The following is a 21,175-nucleotide window of genomic DNA, read 5'->3' on the forward strand; positions in this document are numbered from 1 at the left end:
GGGCAAAATTAAAAAAAAATCCCAACTGTGAGATTTAAAGTAGTATAAAAAAAAAAAAAAACTCAACTTTTGCAAGTTTTTTTTCCTAACCTTTTTACTTAACGTCATGAAAGAAAAATTCTGCTGTGAGAAAAAAATAAAAAAAAAGTTGTGAAAAGTTGGAAGAAAAATGGAACAAAAAAAACAAACAAATGTGATGCGGTGACAGGATGTGTAAGTTTGGGCACAATCAGGGGGGATGGCTGGTGGAGAACAAGCTGGCAGCATTATTAGCCTTGCAAGGAGAAAATGTCTGGAGAGAAAAGAAAAGAAGAAAAACAGGCGAAAAGCCACATCTCTGTATTGCATTTTGGGCTGGAGCCCCCCAGGGTGAGGGGACTGGGGGTCTGTGCAGGGACATGGTGTCTGGAGGCTTCCTTGCATTGTGGGTGTCAGTACAAGTGACGCCATATTTGCCGGTGCCGCCGCTGTAAACAACAAAAAGTGTCTGAGGGAGACAGACAGGAGACGCTTCGCAGGATTTCAGGACATTTTATTTGTTGTGGTGGGTGATCGCTCTCCGCACTCATGTCTCTGGGAATGTCTTACAAGCCCAACCTGAACGCACAGCTCCACGGCAACCACGGGGCTCCGGGTAAGTGACCGTACACACTGGGCAAGTTAGTGACGGGGAGACAGGGGCTCGGGCCCGGGCGGCTGAGGAGGAGGGAGGTGGATGGAGATACCTGGGGAGAGCCCCAGCCTGGAGTTGATGTGCTGGCCGGTGGAATAAGGTCACATCCTGTCACTGGTGTGCTTCCTCGCCGGCTGGAGCACAGGCCGGAGAGCGCGGGAGTCCCGGAGCGGCTGCGGGGAGGGCAGACGGCCGGTCCGTGGCCCCGGTGACAGGCGCGGCATACACGGATCAGCAGGAGCCCTTTGATCAAGTCCGTTTCAGCGTCTCCATGATCGGCTCCCCAGGGCTGCTGATTGATCTGAAACAAGCGAGCGCCGCTGAGACCTCTGCTGGCCGCTCTTGGTATTGCAGCTAATGCAATGGAGGGGGGGAGAGGAGCCAGTCCTGCCCTCACACTGCTCTACCTGCAGCCCCATCATTCTGGCTCTGGACACCTCACATGATTTGTAGTATTTATTTCCACATTATATGTGTATTTATCACAAAGCCAAGTCATCAGGGAAGCATTGTTAACCTTTAGAATTTCATTTTTTTCCTACCTTTCTTTCAAGAACATAGTTACATAGATTGAATAAAGACCTAGGTCCATCAAGTTCAACCTTCCTCCCCCAATTGTACATTTTTTCTAATTTAGCCATAACTTATTATTTTTATTATTAATATATATTTTTTTGCAGGACAAATGGTCATGTCAAATGATACAATTCACTTTACAGTATTGAAAAGTGGGGAAAAGGTGAAAAATAAAAATGCAATACCGCCGTCATATCTTAGAATCTGTTATTACGGCGTTGATTGTTTAGGTAACAATGACCAGGTGTTATGATTCTGCAGGTCAGTACGATTGCGGCAATACCAGACTTGTATAAGGTTGGGTTTTTTAGGCAGCTTATGTCTGCTGAGCCTGTTCAGGGGTCTATTGAATGACCAGTGGGGGTCCGGACCACCAACAGTCAGCAGCCAATTAAAGTGTCTGCAAAATAAGAAAAAACTTCCTGAAATTGTAGTTACTCTTGACTCCAGTAGTCGCTAGATACAGGCCGTAATACAGACTTTTAGTAACTTTCGGAGAATCCATTACTGTTTGGGCAGGATGTTAAATCTGCACCATCACAGGTTGTATTTTTTATTGGCAAAAAAAAAAAGAAAGAAGGGGGTCTCACAGAAACCAATCGCTATCTATTATTGGCCCTGTACAGCTCCAATTTGGGGTCTAGATTCGATGTAATGTTTGCACAGGGCCGCAGTTACAGTAGCATGTATCTGCCATTACCTCCCAATGGGAAAAATACACAATATAATTTTTTGTGCCTTGCATTGAAAAGCATAAAGGGCAATGCTCTTGACTACAGTTGAAAAATGTTATACAGACGTATAATAGCCAAACACATGAGTGAATACGAACAGAAGGGCCCCTTTGCAACAACATTATATGGACCTTCTGTAGTCCAATAGATCGTCATAATGCACAATTCCACCTGCTTTGGAGCTAGAAGTGCCCCCTTACCTCTTGGGCGCCTGTGTCCACTCCTAGCCAAATATATGCCAGAAGTACACTTTTTCTTTTGTTGGGTGAAGAGAATGGGGCATCAGACTGCGCTGCTCGCCTGTCAGAATTATGTACCAGAGGAATCCAAGTCGATGTAATGATAAAATAGACTTTATTTCTACGCGTTTCGTGGTGATCACACCACTTCCTTAGGACAGTCTGAGCCATTAGAGCACAATAGGCACACAGAATGTATAGGGCAGGAGCTCTTCCTGATGGGTACGATGGCCCTATTAACAAGAAAAACCCTATTAAAATATAACCTTTATTAGGTAAATCCTAAAATTGTTCAATCAGAACCAGACAAAAAAAAAGTGCATATGTAGAAGTGAACCAGTGCATAAGTATAAAGCTAAATATCTAAAGTGATAGAAGGGTACTCTGTCCTTACTGTAACCTAAAGCACCCCTTCCTATCTGCGGAGGTTGTCACCCTATGGAGATATGTGATAATGGCACCCCCACTCGGTTTATTCTTATCTTTCTATATTTTACTGTATATACAATTATCTGAATACATTGTGCACTGGTTCCCTTCTGCATATGCATTTTATTTACTTTGTTACTACTTTTATGTCTGGTTCTGATTGAACAATTTTAGGACTTACCTAATAAAGGTTATATTTTAATAGGGTTTTTCTTGTTATTCTGGCTTTATACCCTTTTGACAAATCAATTTTTGTTACCTGGTACGATGATCCTACAGCTTAAATGTGACATGAAAAAAACCTTCAGCTCTATCCATCCTCATTGAACTGTTGTATATGTGTGTACGGTCATGTCCACAAAGTTCAGTTTTTTTAATGCACAGTTTTGACCAGACATGTCAATTTTAAGTGCTTTAGAACAACGTGATGCTTTTGAAGAATTTTTGGTGCAATCTTTTATTCTTGTAACATTTAAAGGGGTTATCATTTTTTTCAAGTTGATGGCCTATCTTTAGCTATTGTTGGGGTTTCCACTCTCAGCACCCCCACCAAGAACCTTCTTCCCGGCAGGTACAGCTCCTTTTTTTAGTAGCAGCTGTACCTGGTCTTGCATCTTAGTCCCATTTACATAAGGTGTAATACACTGGCAGACACAGACAGAAAAGGGCCGCTGTGTAAGAACAATATATGGGCCCTTTGCAGCTCAAGAGCTCCTAAAAATGCAAAATTGCACCTACTTTGGAGGTAGAAATGGGCCTCCTTACCTCTTGGGTCCCTGTGCAGCCGCACAGGTTGCACCAATGATCTGTCCGCCCCTGAGTAATGCCAGGCACAGCCACTACTTAGGTTTCATTCAGACGTCAATTAATTTTTTCATACCCAAAAATTGTTCTGTTTTTCATCAGTGTTTGGTCAGTGCTTTAGTTTGTTTTATCAGTGATTTTCTTGTATGCAAAAAAAATTGCTAAGCTTCTCATGCCCATTGCAATGTTAAAGACGAACAGCAAACTGATGGCATCCGAGTGCTGTTTGTAATTTTTATGGGTGATTTTTATCCGTGACTCTGACCAAAATCGGACATGTTTCCATCATTTTTTTGTGGACACACGGACCGCGAAAAAATACAGACATGTGAACAGCCCCATAGACTATAATGGGTACATTGTATGCATGGAAAAATATGGCTAGAGCAACTACGTGAAAAACAGAAGTCTGAATGAGGCCTAAAGGTAGAGTGCTGTCCTTCAAGCAGATGATCAGCGCCAGATAATAATAAGCCATCAGTATGACAGAACTGGAAAACTCATGTAATATACTGTATGCTTTAATCAAGCCCTATAGGGAATTCTATGGGTAAAAAAAGGTCACAAGCCAAAAATTCATTGTATGTAATCTGTTTTCTGTACTTCATTACAATCTTCTTTTTAAAGCAAATAAAGTTTGAGGAGATATAAAAGATCAGATACATTACGGATGCATCAAATAAACACGTTTTGATGTCCAATAAATCATTACCAGGAACGAATGTAAACATATTTTGTACATAGCAGTAACAGTATTGTAGAACAGATATAGAGAACTTGAATAGAATATTCCAAAACATATCTCAGTGGGTTCCAACCACAAACGGAAAATCATACAAAATAAACTCAGTTACACAATAGTTATGGCTGATTGTCTATGGCCACAACCCCGCTATCAGTATTTGGTTAGTATTCAGTTAGTATTTTTTCTCAGGAGTGGGAGACAAAACCAGGAGTGGGTGATAAATGCAGAATTGGTGACTTGTTTCTATGATACCTTTTCTCTGATTGTTCCTCACCTGGTTTTGTCTCCCACTCCTGAGAAAAAATACTGACCAAATACTGATAGTGGGGCTGTGGCCTATTTCTGTTTAGTGAGACAGGTTGATAAAAGGGTGGGTTCAAAGACCACATAAAAGAAAGTGAGGCCCTAGAAGCCCTTCTCCCTCTCTTCCCCCCACTCAGCACCTACCCACAGACAGTCACAGGGAAATCAATCCATGTACCCCAGATTTTTTGGAATTTTCCAGGGCAGCTCCGGCATATATAGATCATCTTTTTTTAAAAGTGAGGGAGAAGTTTACCACTGATTTCCATTGTGGGATGGTAGGTACTCTTGATGACATCCTATGTCTGGCCACACATTTCCAGGCTATAAGTAGAACCTCAGTCAGGAATAGAGATGAGCGGTGTTCGACTAGAACTGTTCGCCAATCTCAAATTCGAGCTGTTTTGGGTGGTGTTCGAGTTGTTCGACGAACCCGAACGATTTGCAAAAAATTCGGCTGTTCGAGGTTATGTTCGATAACTGTTCGTGCACCAAAAGCGTGTCCTGCATGTCTGGCGCTATTTAGAGCACCAATCATGCAGGGATTGTCTGCCACTCACTGTAATGCCACAGCCATGGTGGTTGTGGCATTACAGTGATTGCCCAAATCGATGGGAACAGTGCTCACAGTGAAACATGAAAAGCCGGCAATTCAGCAGCGGCATACACCAGTACCCGACAATTTAGAACAAAAAGAATAGAGAATCACACATAGATTAGATAGATAGAAACATGTCAGTCACACATACAAGAAGCACAGTGACAGTGTTGCTTACTGTACTTGTCATTTAGTGTAAAGGATTTATCAAAAAAAATAATAGTGTTTTCATGCACCGTCTCTTTAAAAAAGCCGGCTGGCAATTCAGCATCTGTACCCGACAATTTAGAATAGAAGGAATAGAGAATCACACATAGATTAGATAGATAGAAACATGTCAGCCACATATATACGAAGTACAGTGACAGTGTTGCTTACTGTACTTGTCATTTAGTGTAAAGGATTTATTAAAAAATATAATAGTGTTTTCGTGCACCGTCTCTTTAAAAAAGCCGGCCGGCAATTCAGCAGCGGTACCCGACAATTTATAACAGACAGAATAGAGCTTCACACATAGATTAGATAGATAGAAACATGTCAGTCACATATATATGAAGTACTGTGACAGTGTTGCTTACTGTACTTGTCATTTACTGCAAAGGATTTATTAAAAAAAATAATAGTGTTTTCATGCACCGTCTCTTTAAAAAAGCCGGCCGGCAATTCAGCATCTGTACCCGACAATTTATAACAGACAGAATAGAGCTTCACACATAGATTAGATAGATAGAAACATGTCAGTCACATATATATGAAGTACTGTGACAGTGTTGCTTACTGTACTTGTCATTTACTGCAAAGGATTTATTAAAAAAAATAATAGTGTTTTCATGCACCGTCTCTTTAAAAAAGCCGGCCGGCAATTCAGCATCTGTACCCGACAATTTATAACAGACAGAATAGAGCTTCACACATAGATTAGATAGATAGAAACATGTCAGTCACATATATAATAAGTACAGTGACAGTGTTGGTTACTGTACTTGTCATTTAGTATTAAAATAAAGGATTTATTATTAAAAAAAATTGGCGTGGGGTTCCCCGTAATTTTAGTCTCTAGCGGAGGTTAAGCAGACAGCTGGGGCAGATGTTTGAAGCCTGGGAAGGGGGTAATACCCACGGAGCTTCCCAGGCTACTAATATCAGCCCCCAGCTGAATACCTAGCCTTTACTAGCTATTAAAATGGAGGACCCCCCCCAAAAAAAATGACGTGGGGTCCCCCCTAATTTAATAGCTAGCAAAGGCTAGGCAGACAGCTGGGGGCTGATATTAATAGCCCAGGAAGGGAGCCATGAATATTGGCCCCCTCCCAGGCTAGAAACACCAGCCGTCAGCCGCCCCAGAAATGGCGCATCCATAGGATGCGCCAATTCTGGCACTTAGCCTCGCTCTTCCACGCTGCCCTGGTGCGGTGGCAGGGGGTAATAGGGTTGGGGTTGATGTCAGCTTATAATGCCAGCTGACATCAAGCCCAGGTTAGTAATGGAGAGGCGTCTATAAGACACCCCCATTACTAACCCCATAGTCAAAGTTAAAAGAAAACACAAACACCCAGAATAAAGTCCTTTAATTGAAATAAAGACACATTCCTTTATTGTTCTAAATTAAACCATACTTACCGTCACGCCCATTCCAGCTGAAGCAACGATCTCCTGCAATAAAAGAAAAATAATAAAGCAACCTCATCCTTACCTTTCCATGGTTCCCACGACAGCTTCAGCTCTGCTACATCGAGATAACAGGCTGGACCGCAGCAGAACGCTGCCATCCAGCCTGTCATCCCGCAGACACTGAGAAGCGCAGGCATGCTTGCGCTCTGCAGTGTCTGACTGTGACGGCATGCAGATGAGCCGACAATATTCATGGCTCCCTTCCTGGGCTATTAATATCAGCCCCCAGCTGTCTGCCTAGCCTTTGCTAGCTATTAAATTAGGGGGGACCCCACGTCATTTTTTTGGGGGGGGTCCTCCATTTTAAAGGCTAGGTATTCAGCTGGGGGCTGATATTAGTAGCCTGGGAAGCTCCGTGGGTATTACCCCCTTCCCAGGCTTCAAACATCTGCCCCAGCTGTCTGCTTAACCTCCGCTAGAGACTAAAATTACGGGGAACCCCACGCCAATTTTTTTTAATAATAAATCCTTTATTTTAATACTAAATGACAAGTACAGTAACCAACACTGTCACTGTACTTATTATATATGTGACTGACATGTTTCTATCTATCTAATCTATGTGTGAAGCTCTATTCTGTCTGTTATAAATTGTCGGGTACAGATGCTGAATTGCCGGCCGGCTTTTTTAAAGAGACGGTGCATGAAAACACTATTATTTTTTTTAATAAATCCTTTGCAGTAAATGACAAGTACAGTAAGCAACACTGTCACAGTACTTCATATATATGTGACTGACATGTTTCTATCTATCTAATCTATGTGTGAAGCTCTATTCTGTCTGTTATAAATTGTCGGGTACCGCTGCTGAATTGCCGGCCGGCTTTTTTAAAGAGACGGTGCACGAAAACACTATTATATTTTTTAATAAATCCTTTACACTAAATGACAAGTACAGTAAGCAACACTGTCACTGTACTTCGTATATATGTGACTGACCTGTTTCTATCTATCTAATCTATGTGTGATGCTCTATTCCTTCATGTCTAAATTGTCGGGTACCGGTGTATGCCGCTGCTGAATTGCCGGCCGGCTTTTTTAAAGAAAGCGTCTTCTGAGCAGTTTGTCAGCTTTTGGACACCTTTGAAGGTGTTTTCTATGTGTTCCTATGTGTTTTTGTTTGCCTGCCATTGGTTTTAACGGTGTTCGACGGTGTTCTAAGGTGTTCGACGAACAGTTCGACGAACAGTTCCTCGAACATCCCGGTGTTCGACGAACCGAACCAAACCCGAACACTACGGGGGTGGCTCAACACTAGTCAGGAATAATCTATCTACAGTTCTTTGGTATTGTTCAGAGTCAACAAATAGTAGACACGTCTTAGGGTCATCTGTGATGGGGATTCCCATGTGGACATGTAGGAACTGAACCACTTTTGCTTAGTATCCTCTAATCTGAAGATAAGGCCTCACACAACTACGTCGAGAGGAAAAAAAAAAGTTTAAAAAGAAGGGGGAGAAAAAAATTCAAGTTCAGAAATGAAACAAAATTGCCTGGTCATGAAGGGGTTAATTAACATTAAAGAAGGGGGGGGGGGGGGACAGGTAACTAATATTAAAAAAATCCTTCTATATGACCATTAACAATAGGAGATAGATGTACATGGAATTTTTAATAATCAAGTTGAAAGCTGCTACAAATTTCATGAAAAGTCCAGATTGCGCCTGTATGTCAGCAACCGACAACCCCTACATCTGATCATGTGGAGCGCTGCTAAGGATCTCAGAACCCACTGTCTGCGGATGAGAGAGCTTTCTTTTGTGAAGGGGACAATTCCTCAATGACTACAGGAATTTCCGATCTTGAGCAGATATAGTTTATCAGACTTTAGTATGCTCAGGTATAACAGTTATTTATTTTTTGCCAGGTGTGCTTTATTCCGATTGTTAGGTGTTTGCTCACATGTCACTGTGTTCTGTATGTTTTACAGTAACTGTAAGTGCACATTCGCCTTCTACTAGCATGGCATCTTCTGCACAATACAGACAGCTGGTGAATGATTATGGACCTCCATCCCTAGGATATACACAGGTAAAATGGAAAACATTGACTATTTGACAAAATGCACACGGTATATTTCTATTTATCCACTATATTGTTCAACTCTTGGCACCATCCATCGTAATTAAAAAAAAAACAGTAAGATCAGACAAAATTAAATCCTGAACATCACATTGCTCTTTCCTCAATGGCAGAAACTGGGGGAATTTTGTTGGTCATTATAGACATGAAATTGTTAGGGTCTGCCAACAAAAATCTCATGGCTGTGATTATGAAGGGTTGGAAGAGATAACTAATATGTACTGTCAGCTTTAGAAAAAAACAAAAAACTCTTTCATCAGCCTCTGTTTCCATCTGGGCTCATCATCCAATCTCCCTCCGGGTTACAGCAGTGGGACCATTTATATTCAGGGACCTTTCTTGGACAAAGGAATTATTTAGAGGAGACAACCCTTTTAGTTCATATTCATTTTTTTCCTATTGCATAATCGCAAGGTAACTCCTATTTTTTTGTAATAAAACAATAGATTAGACATCAGTTTCCTTTTTGCTTGAACTGGAGATCTGCTTCAATCAAAGGACCTTTGCGTGTAGACCACGGCTCTCTCTGTATTTGTACATAATAGAGCATGCCTTCACAATACGCAATAATTTAGCACCCAAGTGTGGAGTGTAAATCAGGAATGGAAAGTTACATTGTAAAGAGTTTTCCCACCTTCCTGACTAATTTTTCAACCGCTCCTTATTCTTGACTATTTCCTCCCAAAGGATTTCTATTTCAGGTAATTCAGCAATGTTTCACAATTACAGGGAAGATCTGCCTTCTGAATTACTCAGCACTAACACCATGTTCCCACATCCAAAAACGCAGCTTTTTTTCTCCTGCTCTGTTTTATGCAATCGCCTTTTTTTAAATACGTATTCCCCCTTTTTTAATACGTTTACAGTGCCGATTTGAAGCAGGATTTTTAATGCCTTTTTGTTTTTGTGCAGAACCACTTGTTTAGATTCTGCACTTCAACAGTGTTTTTTTTACATGTGTTTTTTCAGGTTTCCCATAGAAACCTGTGACAGAAAAGAACGCCAAAAAACGTACAGCTCAACAGTATCTTTAAAGAAGCACTCCCATCAAAGTTTTTATCCTGTCAATATATAGCACTGTGTACTTACAATTGCTTATTTTGCCCTTCTACCCAGATAATTCCTCTATTTTGTCTGCGCTATGTAGAAACAGGAAGTCTCTTGTCCCTGCAAAAATCATTCCCCTCTTCAACTCCTGACCCAGCTGCTCCGCCCCTCCTCCCTCCAGTCTGGGACTTTTGAAGTTACTCATGAGTCATGCAGTGAAAATTGACCTCCTGTTTCTACATAGAGCTTAGAAGGATTCAGCTAGTCAGTTTTCCATCACTTGATGTCATAGACCTAAAGGAAAACAGAAGAATTAACTGGGTAGAAAGGCAAAATGAGCAATTGTAAGTACACAGTGCTATATAACATGGTGATTGGAGGAATGCTTCTTTAAACATGCAGTGAGCTTGACATTACATCCACTTTACTTGGACTGTTAAACGCAGCAGATCAGTACAAAAAGAACAGCAGTGGATAAAAACGCAACATTTATGCTACTTGGGAACATGCTTTAAAGGAGATAAGGGTTTATATAGAAACTTGACTTACATGGACAAAAATCATATGAAAGTTGTATGATAAATGCTCCTTTCCAGCACTGACCATAGACATGAGAAAAATGTTGGCAAACATTTAATATCCTGAAATCTATGTCATCCATATTCCTAATCAGTTGGATTGGCTGCATGTGTTTAGTTATTTCAATGGGGAAAAGGAAATAAGCCATTTTAAACACCTATGGCAGCACTTGTTTACTGGCTAATATATGGTATGTTATAATCAAACGTGACCGACTATTGCTTTTTCCAATGTCATGTCTTTTTTAGGTGGACATGTACCGTAATCTAGTTGGTTTACATGCTGTGAGTAATTACATATCTATATCTTAAAATCCGTTCTTACTCAGCGGCCGACAGACAGAAGAGGGCCCCTGTGTCAGAACAATATATAAGCCCTTTGCAGTGCAATATCTCATTATAATGCACAGTTCCAGCTGCATTGGAGATGAAAGTGTGCCCTTTCTTACCTCTTGGGCTCCTGTGCGGCTGCACTATTTGCACCAATGATATGTCCGCCCCTGTTCTCACTATTCCTGTAGTTGTAATATAGGTCCAATCAACTGATCAATTCACATTTTAACATATTTCCTGTATAGTTCCCAAATGTTGCAAACATTTTGTGCAACTATGAGATGTGCAAAAAAAAATTGCAACATTTCAAATTGTTTTACCCTAGAATTTTGGCAAAAATATTTTTATGAACTGGGGCCTAATAGTGTTAATACATTATGGTAGACTTAAAAAAAAACAGCAGCCACTATGCAAAATGTGGATCCATTGGTGTCTCCCATTTACTGCATCCTCTGTTAATAATGATTGATCCAACATATTTGCATGTAATCCATTATTCAAAATGTATATGTCTGCTGTAAAAAATAACATACAAACTGTTTTATTGTAACTTTGTTTGATGCAATAACCTGTTTTTGTGTTCAAATCATTCTGAATTTTGTTCACCTTTCCTATATTATTGCAGGGCACTTCTAGTAATCAGGTACCTCAAAGCAAGTATGCAGAACTCCTCATCATCATAGAAGAACTAGGTAAAGAAATTAGACCAACCTATGCTGGCAGTAAAAGTGCAATGGAGAGACTAAAACGAGGTAAGAATGTGTTTCACCTTATAGTGGGTGTAAGCAGTTACTTGTCTGCTTGTTGTATTACTGGAAGAAAATGTTAAAGGGAATCTGTCAAAAGGTTTTTGCTACCTAATCTAAGAGCAGCTTAATCTGTAGAGACAGAGACCCTGATTGCAGCGGTGTGCCACTTACTGAGATGCTTGCTGTAGTTTTTATAAAATCACGCAGGAGATTATCATTAGAGAACTAGTAAACCTGCTGCCATAAAGTCCAACCACACCCACCACCACTGATTGGCAGCTTTCAGTCTACACTGTGCATAGGCAGAAAGCTGCCAATCAGTGGCTTGGGCGAGATTATACACAGCTCAGTGTTTAGACAACTGAGAGATCTGCAGCAGATAAAACAGCAATTTTATCAAAACTGCAGCAAAAAGCCCACTAAGTGACACATCACTGGAACCAAGGTATCTGCCCCTACATTATGCTGTCTTCAGATGGGGTAGAAAAAACCTGGTGACAGATTCCCTTTAATACAATTTTTAGCCCATAACTCTACTACCTGTCTTATATTCTCACACAGTTATTGGCAGTGGCAAACAAATATGTACAATGTATAAATAACAATAAGCTGCAAGATGTGATCCTTTGAAATTGGCTCAACACTGGTTCAACTCCGCTCACACTGTGATTTTTTTTCAGCAAAATAATGGCCAAAAAAACCTTTTGTTAGTGCAGTAGCAAACTGTAAAGTATCTCCCAGTCTGCCAACACACTTCAGCAATGAGCTCCTAACAAAATAAGTCAAGGAATCAGGGCCATGAGCACCAGGCCACTTCCAAAGCCTTTGCAAAGCCTGCTCACACTTCTCCTTGTAGGATCTAGAGACACCTTCAGCCTCAATTCCAGTGAATCATCTCTCCCCTGAGGTTATCTTGTCCTCATATTCGGACACACTCCTCTCTCACATGCTAGACCACTGCTAAAAGAATTGACTAAGGTCTTGAAAGACATCACTAGTAGGCTTTCTAGAGAAATAATGACATACACTGCTTTGACATCTTACACTTCCATCACTCGTCTTCACCTTCAAAATCTCCTGCAGAATTTCCATTCTCAGATCATCTGCCCTCTACCCAAAAAAAGACATCCAATTAGTATAATTTCTGAGTACATAACTGTTTTGGTCAACGCACCAGATTGGGCAGGTTTCCAGATATTCCTCTTGTGACTCTGCGTCTCTCTGCTCTTCACACCTCATACACACCAACACACAGGTCTTGTGTTCCTGGACAATTCTGAGTCTTAAATTTAGGCTCTCATAGGAATGCATAGACTTTCTGTACCACACATCAGATGATTCAGCAAGTCTGAGTGAGGGTCACAAGATATAATGGCGATTTTCTTTATGGAAGTTCTCTGTTCTGAGGGGCGGTTTCATTTAATGGGACTTGTATTTTCCACACATCTTACTAATACTTGATCAGATTATATACTCCTCAAACCATCTTTAAATCATTTTTGCATTATCTTGCTGAAAAGCTCACTGTCAATAGGGAATACCATCGCTATGAAGGGTCTACTAGGTCCTCAACAATGCCAGAAGCCTAGGTTTCTAGAACAAGCCAAGAAGAGTATTACCCTGCCTCCTATGGCTTGCCTTCTTCACATAGAGCAGGGATGTCAAACTCAAAACACAAAGGGCCCAAATGAAAATCTTGGACAAAGTTGCAGGCCGACAAGTATGCAATATAATGGGCCCCACATAGTGCTCCATACAGTATAATGTGCCCCACATAATCCTCTATACAGTATAATGGGCCCCACATAGTCCTCCATACAGTATAATGGGCCCCACATAGTCCTCCATACATTATAATAGGCCTCACATGGTCCTCCATACAGAATAATGGCCCCACATAGGGGTGGTGGTTCTGGTGTCGCGGGCCAAATATAACCACCCTGCGGGACAGATTTGGCCCATGGGCCCAAGTTTGACATGTATGACATAGAGCATCCTGATTCTCTTTCCCAAAAATAAGTAAAGCATACTCTCCTAGCACCCTGTGTTGCTTCGCAATCTTGGGCTAGCCTTGTGATGATTTATTTTGTTTCTAGATACAGTAGTTTATTATTAAAAAATACATTTTTATTACACAAATTATACAAATACTAAACCACAATAAAAAGTATTGTATAATAAAACAAACAAAAATAGGATAATAGTAACATTTCTTCAGCAAACTGCTGTTTTTGTACAAGCTCATTGTCCCCAGAAGGAGATGCACAATGTGAGTCTGCAGGCATAGCTTGAATAGGGGTGTTGTCTCAATATGACAACCCCTTTTTATTCTAAGGCCGGATTAACAAATCTGACTTTGATGGTCCAAGTTCAGACCACGATGTCTAGACTGGATGTGGGTCTCCAGACCTGAGGTCAGTCACATTTATGCTTATGAGGCATAAGGCAAGCAACTGGTCCTGGCATTGCTGTCCATTTTTGGAAACAGTGAATGACAGATGTGTCAAATTGGCCTTAACCTGGACAGCAAATGGCTAATTACTGCCTTCCCTGTAAAAAAAAAACAAAACAAAAAAAAAAGCTGTTAAAGCCACTACAAGATAAATGTAAAAAAGAAAAAGGGAGACAAGCGCACATAGGGTAATAATGTATTTTAAAATTGAAATGAGTGAGGGGTTTGGTCACCTGATTGGGTTGTGTTGTAACTCCAATAAATGCCCGTAGATTATTCAGCTGCTGCAGTCACATCTGCACATAAGAGGATCTTCTGCGTGTAGATTGAGGAGAAATAGGAGATAGACTTTCTGGTAGACGTGTGGGAATACTCCAAGTAGCTTTTTTTTAACACGTTTCCTTTTCTCAAATCTGAACTACATGGCTATGAACATGAAACGCGTTAATAAAAGCTTTACCACAACTGGAACTACTCCTTTTTCACAGCAGCGCGGTCCACCATAGCATCTATCTACTATTTCTCATCAATCTATAAGATAAAGGTAATACATGGACATCCTGTTTCCACCAGAGCAAAAGCCGCTATTTGTAGTGCTGGCAATATATATGGGCTGTCTGCTGAACAGGTTCATTGTTATGGGAGCTGCTAGACACCTCAGTTTGGCTGCCCAATAATCATTACATTGTTGGCAATTCACTGAAGACATTTATAAGATGCTTATATCAAGACTTGTTCAAATACATTTTTGGTGCATTTAGTATTTGCATTCATAGATTGAAAATATGAAAGGAATACTTACAATGCAAAACCTGTACCTAGTTTGTAGATGTTATACAGATATGTGTAGTGTAACACTAATCTGATTTCTCTATACATTGTATAATAATGGTACACTTTTCTTCTTCTTCTTCAGGAATTATTCATGCAAGGGGTTTAGTACGAGAATGTTTGGCTGAGACAGAGCGAAATGCCAGATCCTAGCCATGCCAAGTGAACCCTCTCTGAGGCATACAAAGCTAAATCCGGATTTTTTTTTTTAAACTTCAGGGCAGTCTTTCTGAATATTTAACCAGTGGGATTCACTAACTCTTGGTATCCCTCTAATGTACTGTAAAGCTGCTAAACACAAGATGCAATTTTTACTAGCAAATAGAATTTCCACGTGTAGTAAAGTATTGAAGGCTCTCTGATTCTTTTTCTGAGAGTCCAAGGAAATTCATGATTTCTTGCATCATAAGCTACAATATATTTTGTTTATCTTTCTTGTACATTAATATTCAGGTTCTAACAAGTTTTTCTGCATTCTAATTTGATGCTTATTACATTGTGCTGGTCGTACAAGAACAACGCATGTTTTTCTCTGTTGATACTTTTTTTTGTTTGCAGTATTGATCACCATGTTAGAAAAGTTACTCCACATTCACAACTTATCACCTATGCTCAGGATATGTGATAAATGTGTGGCAGTCCCATCACTAGGACCCCCACCGTTCATGGGAAGGGGTGTCCAACATCCTATTGAATGGAGTGGTGATCACGCATATACCCAGCAGCACAATTCGCGCTCTATGGGTCTGATTGAGATAGCTCAGTACTTCTCTCCAATATCTTCCTCAATCCCATAATCCGTGAATGGAGAGTCAGCACGTGAGTGTGGCTGCCACTTCATTCAAATGAGGGACATAGGACTAAATGGTCCCTGCGTTAGGACATTTATTACCTATCATTTTCATATCAGAATTCAGATATGAGATTGTGGGGCAACTTTTTGAAGACAAAGCAACTTTATTAAGATGATACAAACTGGGTTTCAAAATGGTCAGAAAACATAGTCAAATTTCTTTAGGTATTTTCTAAGAGTATTCTTTAGCTGTATGTTTGACTATTAGGCTGGGTTCACACAACCGTGTTTCGTGGTCCGAATACAGATCACAATGCAAGGACCGATCGCGAATCTCCTGATCCAAACTCAACTGCCACATAGGCATATTATCAGGCCGTCAAGTTAGGTTCAGGAAACCCGTGGCCTCTCCGTGCATCATGGTCCGCACTTGGATAGTGAAACAAGCATGTGTGAATCTGGTCTTAGTGTGTAGACACATTAGGGCATAAGTCGTTAGCACTTCTCTACTGAGCCCAACCACATAAACAAAGCCTAACAGTGATACATAGAGTTGTATGCAATAGTAAACTTTCTTCATCATCCTGGACAAATTACTTGTTTTCTTTTATTTTCTACTGAAAATAAGTTGGCAGACTTTGCAGGAAACAAATTTAACACATCTTCAAAATTTAATGGAATATTATCGTTTATTGGCTCAATTTAATGGGAAAAATGAAAACACAAAATATGCCATCCACTCAGTCAACAACGTAAGACCAAAATTCTTGACTCTAAACATTTCTTGTAGCCATCTATCCAGCTTTGTATTTTCTAGAGGCTAACCCTGAAGGGGTTATCCAACTTTAAAATTTTTTAAAACAGATGAAAATGTTGGAAAGCAAAAAACTCTACTCCCCTGTCTTGGTTTCCTCGCAGATCCAGCTCTGACCTTCTGGTGGTCATGTGCTATACTACTCCCATTACCAGTACAGCGTATGACCACGGATTGAAAGTGATATTATTTTGTTAACATATGCAGGCAGGGAGAGATTTGGAGCAGACATGGGATCCACACAATAAAATAAATGCAGTCATACATATGTCATATTCTAATGAATAGAAAAGGTAAACGATACCTGCAGATCATGTACACATCCCAGCATGTATATAGGGACAGGATATCTGTTAATAAACTACTACTCACCCTCCCTAGCTACTACTCACTCTCCCTAGGTCCAACACTGCCTCTTTTCCATTACTTTAGCCTTTATTGATCAGCTGCAGCAATGACATGCTTGTAACTGCTGCAGCCAATCAATGGGTTCAGTGAATACAGCAGTGACATCTTATTTACAGTGCTGCGGCCAATCAACAAAGACCAGAGCCGTGTTGGATAGACAGCATTGGACCCAGACAAGCTCAGTTTGTTATTGTATACTTCTGAGCCTTTGGAGAAATAAAAGTTAAGAGGATAAGCTCTTTAATCAATCAACAAGTCAACCATGATAAATTCAGTTAATTAACTATAATAATGCTTTTTTACATTAAGAGCAAATCAACGGACCAATAAATTTCCAAAGGGGTGTCAAATGTTTGTATACTACTGTAGAAGTATCTACACTTAATAATACCACATGAACAATGAGTGACACGTAGACATCTGGAATGATGGAGCCAGTATTTGATTCATGTTGTCCTAGTTTAGGCAGCATAAATCACCTGATAGGTTCCTGTAAGAGCAGGTCTGTCACCACATTTCACAATACAAGCTGCATATATTATTAAATAGACCTCTTAGACTTGATGAGGCTGGTGTGCTTGCCTTATAAAATTAAGGTTGGAATGATTCTATAATTTTTATTCAAAGTTGTACCTTCTGACATGAAGATGTGAATATTATAAAAAATGCTTAATTTAATAGCAGGAAAATACAGACATTTTTAAATGAATTTTCAAAGGAAGTATACCAGCCTCATTAGGTATAAGAGATCAATTTATTAGTGTATAAAGTTTACATAGTAAAATATAGTGATAGAGCTTCTTTAAAAGCAAGCTATAATCAGAAAATGCCCTATTGCTTAAATCAGTTTTTTTGTGTTGTTACATGTGTTTTAAACAAATTCTGGCAATGTTTTTTTTTTCTCAAATCACAATCTTTATTAAAAAAACAAAATTGGTAATCATTCACACTGGCCACTAAGGCTTTTTTCAGACTCGTATTTCCTGTCCTTTCAGGAATAGTTTACAGCGGTTTCCTTATCATCAGAGGCAGGATTATAGTGACAGATAACACCTATACACAGCTGATCACACCGGATCCATCATTCACAATAGGCAATGTCACAGTTGACCCTGCTTCCTTCCCTTCACAATCACCTTTGCACACACTCATTGGATGCATCAATACAAAAGAAAGGGTCAGAGTCTGTTCATTGCAGCTAATGTACATGTATTATTTCCTACAATATTCCCAGTTACCAGTGTGAAAATTGCAAGATTTCTCTTTTTATTTATAATAGAGATTGTGATATGGAAAAGAAAAAATAATTGCCCAAAAAAATAAATGCATTTGACACAAACACTTATTTAATCTATAGCTCATTTTCTGATTATGGCTTTCCTTTAAACCAGAGGTGGGGAACCTTTTTTCTGCCAAGGGCCTTTTGAATATTTATACTTCGGGGGCTGTACAAATTGTGCACTAATTCCGCCCACAAAGTACATCATGACGCTGGCACTGGTGTCAGGACATAATTTTTCATTGCACATGCCTAATCATTCAATAGTGAACACTGCGTGCACGTGATCACAGAGCAAGAAGAAATTAAAGGGCCAGCGGCAGGCAAAATACAGCTACCGGCCCCAGCTTGGCTGTCCCCGGGAATCTGCCCGGGGGTCGGAGAAAAGGTCATCGGGCCTGAGGTTCCCCACCCCTGCTTTAAACCTTTACAAGATAAATCTGAGGATAAGTATGTTGCTTTTCATTTGATACATTGTATTTTTTTCCTTAGTCTATAATTATTAATGGCATTACATACAGTTGATTCTATTTTTTCTTAATAGGTTTCTACCAATGACCTATGCACCTGCATGTAAACGCTTTGCTAACCATTCAACATGCATGTGTTCCTTAGGCCACATTCACACAGCCGTGTCAGACCATAATTTATAGAGCGTTTGCGAGTCTCCTGACCCCAACTTATCAGCCATATATACGTCTGTGAGGCTGTCCAGTTCAGGTGTAGAGAATCATTTGTCCATACTCGGACTATGACACATGGACATGTGAATGCGGCTTTAACCTGAAAGAGGGCACAAAAACTTTTCTATAGGTAGATTTAAAAATCTGTCTATAGTTATTGCTACATATTCACACTAGGCTGTGTCCATGAAAGGAAAAAAAAACAATGAGGTCTAATAATTTGCATCTTTGTATGTATTTATTACTTGATGTAATAAAGCTTATTTTCACTAAGGACCTGTATGGTGTACCCTTATTTTACAACTAACTAACATACTGTATATCCATAAGAACACAATAATCATCAAAAAATTAAACATGCTCAATAGATAGCTGGAATTAAAAAAAAAAAAAGTTAAATTCTATTGCAAATTGCTACTTTATTTAATGACTTTCTGCATGCTCCATTTACACCAATAGGCCACGTTCACACGTTCAGTATTTGGTCAGTATTTTACATCAGTATGTGTAAGCCAAAACCAGGAGTGGGTGATAAATACAGAAGTGGTGACATGTTTCTATTATACTTTTCCTCTGATTTTTCCACTCCTGGTTTTGGCTTACAAATACTGAGGTAATGTACTGAACGTGGCCATAAGATGCATACGGGAACAGTGTAAAGGTCCGTTCACAAATCTTTTGCTGTGGAAAAGTGTAAAAAAAAAACAACAAAACACTGAAATTTGTGAAAATGCACCAGTTTTGCTGTGCATTTCGATCTTTGCATTGCAAGAGGTGAAATCCGCAGCATACATTTCTGCTGCATATTTTTTTTTGCAGTGTGTGAATGAGATTTAGTAAAATCTCACCCACAATGCTGCTACTGTAATACCCACTGGATTTTCTGTGTTTTACGTCCAGAGCATCTATGAAAATATACCCCCATAGTAAGCATTCTGCGCACTTCTTTCAACATGGCAAATTGCTGAAATTAGATTACATCAGATTAATTAGAAATTCCAAGACGGTCATCAAGCAGTTTTCTTTAGTAAAGCTGCTTGAAACGTCTCAAAAGCGTTGCACAACTTGAAGTAGTAAAAAGCATCTGGGTGCAGCCAGACTGTCTTATTACTTGCGAGATGATCACATCGCAATCCTCGGACTGACGGTCGGCTCTCCTGACCTGAGCGTTGCAGCATGTATTTCTATGCAGCTGTCACACTCAGGTCAGGAGAGCCGATGGCCAGTCCGAGGATTGAGATGTGATCATCTCGCGAGTAATACGGCCGTCTGACTGCGCCCTCAGTCTGGTGTACCATCACAATCTGACAGTGTCAGCACTGAATTAAAAATGTTAAGAGTATAGGGACAGAGCCCATTAACTAGCAGGAACATGTGAAAGCCTCATTCCAACGTTCATTTTTCACATACAGGATTTTACGGATAGAACATGAAACCATTATAATCTATGGAGATGTTCACATGTCTGTCTTTTTTTTATGGAATATATGTATGCAGGGAAAAAAATTGCAGAAACATCAATGTTTGATCTCCATCACAGATCAAAATTACCAGTACAAGTCTATGCGTCCATGAAAATCACAGGCAGCAGATGGATGACATCAGTGAGCAGTCAGTCTGCGGTCCGAAATGAATATTTCAATGGATAAGAGAATCTTTTTATTTTTCCATACGTGAAAATCACTGATGGTAAAAACTGACCAAACACTGCTGAAAATCAGATGAAAAACACTGATAACACACGGACCCCTTTTTTGTGTGCTTTAAAAAGCCTTGATGTCTAGCCCAACACCCATTTTAGTGTGTATGGAGATGACTACACATGCCCTCTGAAATAATGCACAGCAACTGATGGAGCATGCTATTTTTTTATTCCCTTAAAAACATCTGCAGTCCTAAATATGAAAATGTAGGTCGCAATTGATGAATCAGGTGAAAATATCTACAATCGCTAATCTCCACCTACAAAGCAGAATGAAAAAACAAAAACAGACAAGCACATGTAAAATAGACTTAAAAAAGGTACAAATAAAATAATGACTTGGGTGCAAACAAAAAAAGGCACAAAACAGGAGCAAAGGCAATGATGAATCGGTGCCTTGAAGGCACAGAAAAGTGATCAGTGACCTAGATTGGGAGCCCTGTTTTGGCTTTGTACAAAACAGTTTGCACAACTGATTTAAGCCGATGTTACATTACGGCTAGGAACACACAACTGTTTGTCTCTCATCCAAGAAAATTGATCCAGTCACGCAAATCACACTCTGATCAGAGAGTGATCCAATTTTCTCGGATGTGGAGAATAATAAAAAAAAGTTTCTCCATTTAGTCTGTGAAAATCGAACCGCACTTGG

General features: G+C 39.9%; 1 protein-coding gene across 2 annotated transcripts; it reads left to right on the forward strand.

Moving 5' to 3' along the window:
- Positions 1 to 208: 208 nt before the first annotated feature.
- Positions 209 to 16,508, forward strand: CDK2AP1 (cyclin dependent kinase 2 associated protein 1). 2 transcript variants are annotated; one of them, XM_073676193.1, is made up of 5 exons: positions 209 to 634; positions 8,703 to 8,803; positions 10,729 to 10,764; positions 11,438 to 11,564; positions 14,930 to 16,508. In XM_073676193.1, exons 1-5 carry the CDS (start codon positions 568 to 570, stop codon positions 14,995 to 14,997), a joined length of 399 nt encoding a protein of 132 aa, XP_073532294.1. In that variant the 5' UTR covers positions 209 to 567; the 3' UTR covers positions 14,998 to 16,508. The 2 variants fall into 2 exon arrangements, with proteins under 2 accessions (XP_073532294.1, XP_073532295.1); XM_073676194.1 differs by lacking the exon at positions 10,729 to 10,764 and having other exon boundaries at positions 224 to 634.
- The last annotated feature ends 4,667 nt before the right edge of the window (positions 16,509 to 21,175 follow it).

This window comes from Phyllobates terribilis, unplaced genomic scaffold (genome assembly GCF_046119375.1).
Source record: "Phyllobates terribilis strain yellow unplaced genomic scaffold, ASM4611937v1 Scaffold_1__5_contigs__length_1240528914, whole genome shotgun sequence".
Classification (NCBI taxonomy): Eukaryota; Metazoa; Chordata; class Amphibia; order Anura; family Dendrobatidae; genus Phyllobates; species Phyllobates terribilis.

Bases quoted from the DNA above. Each gene is read 5' to 3' on its own strand.
- CDK2AP1 (XM_073676193.1), top strand. From the start codon at position 568: ATGTCTCTGGGAATGTCTTACAAGCCCAACCTGAACGCACAGCTCCAC. The intron at 635-8,702 runs GTAAGTGACCGT...TATGTTTTACAG, and splicing joins CGGCAACCACGGGGCTCCGG to TAACTGTAAGTGCACATTCG. The intron at 10,765-11,437 runs GTGAGTAATTAC...ATATTATTGCAG, and splicing joins ATCTAGTTGGTTTACATGCT to GGCACTTCTAGTAATCAGGT.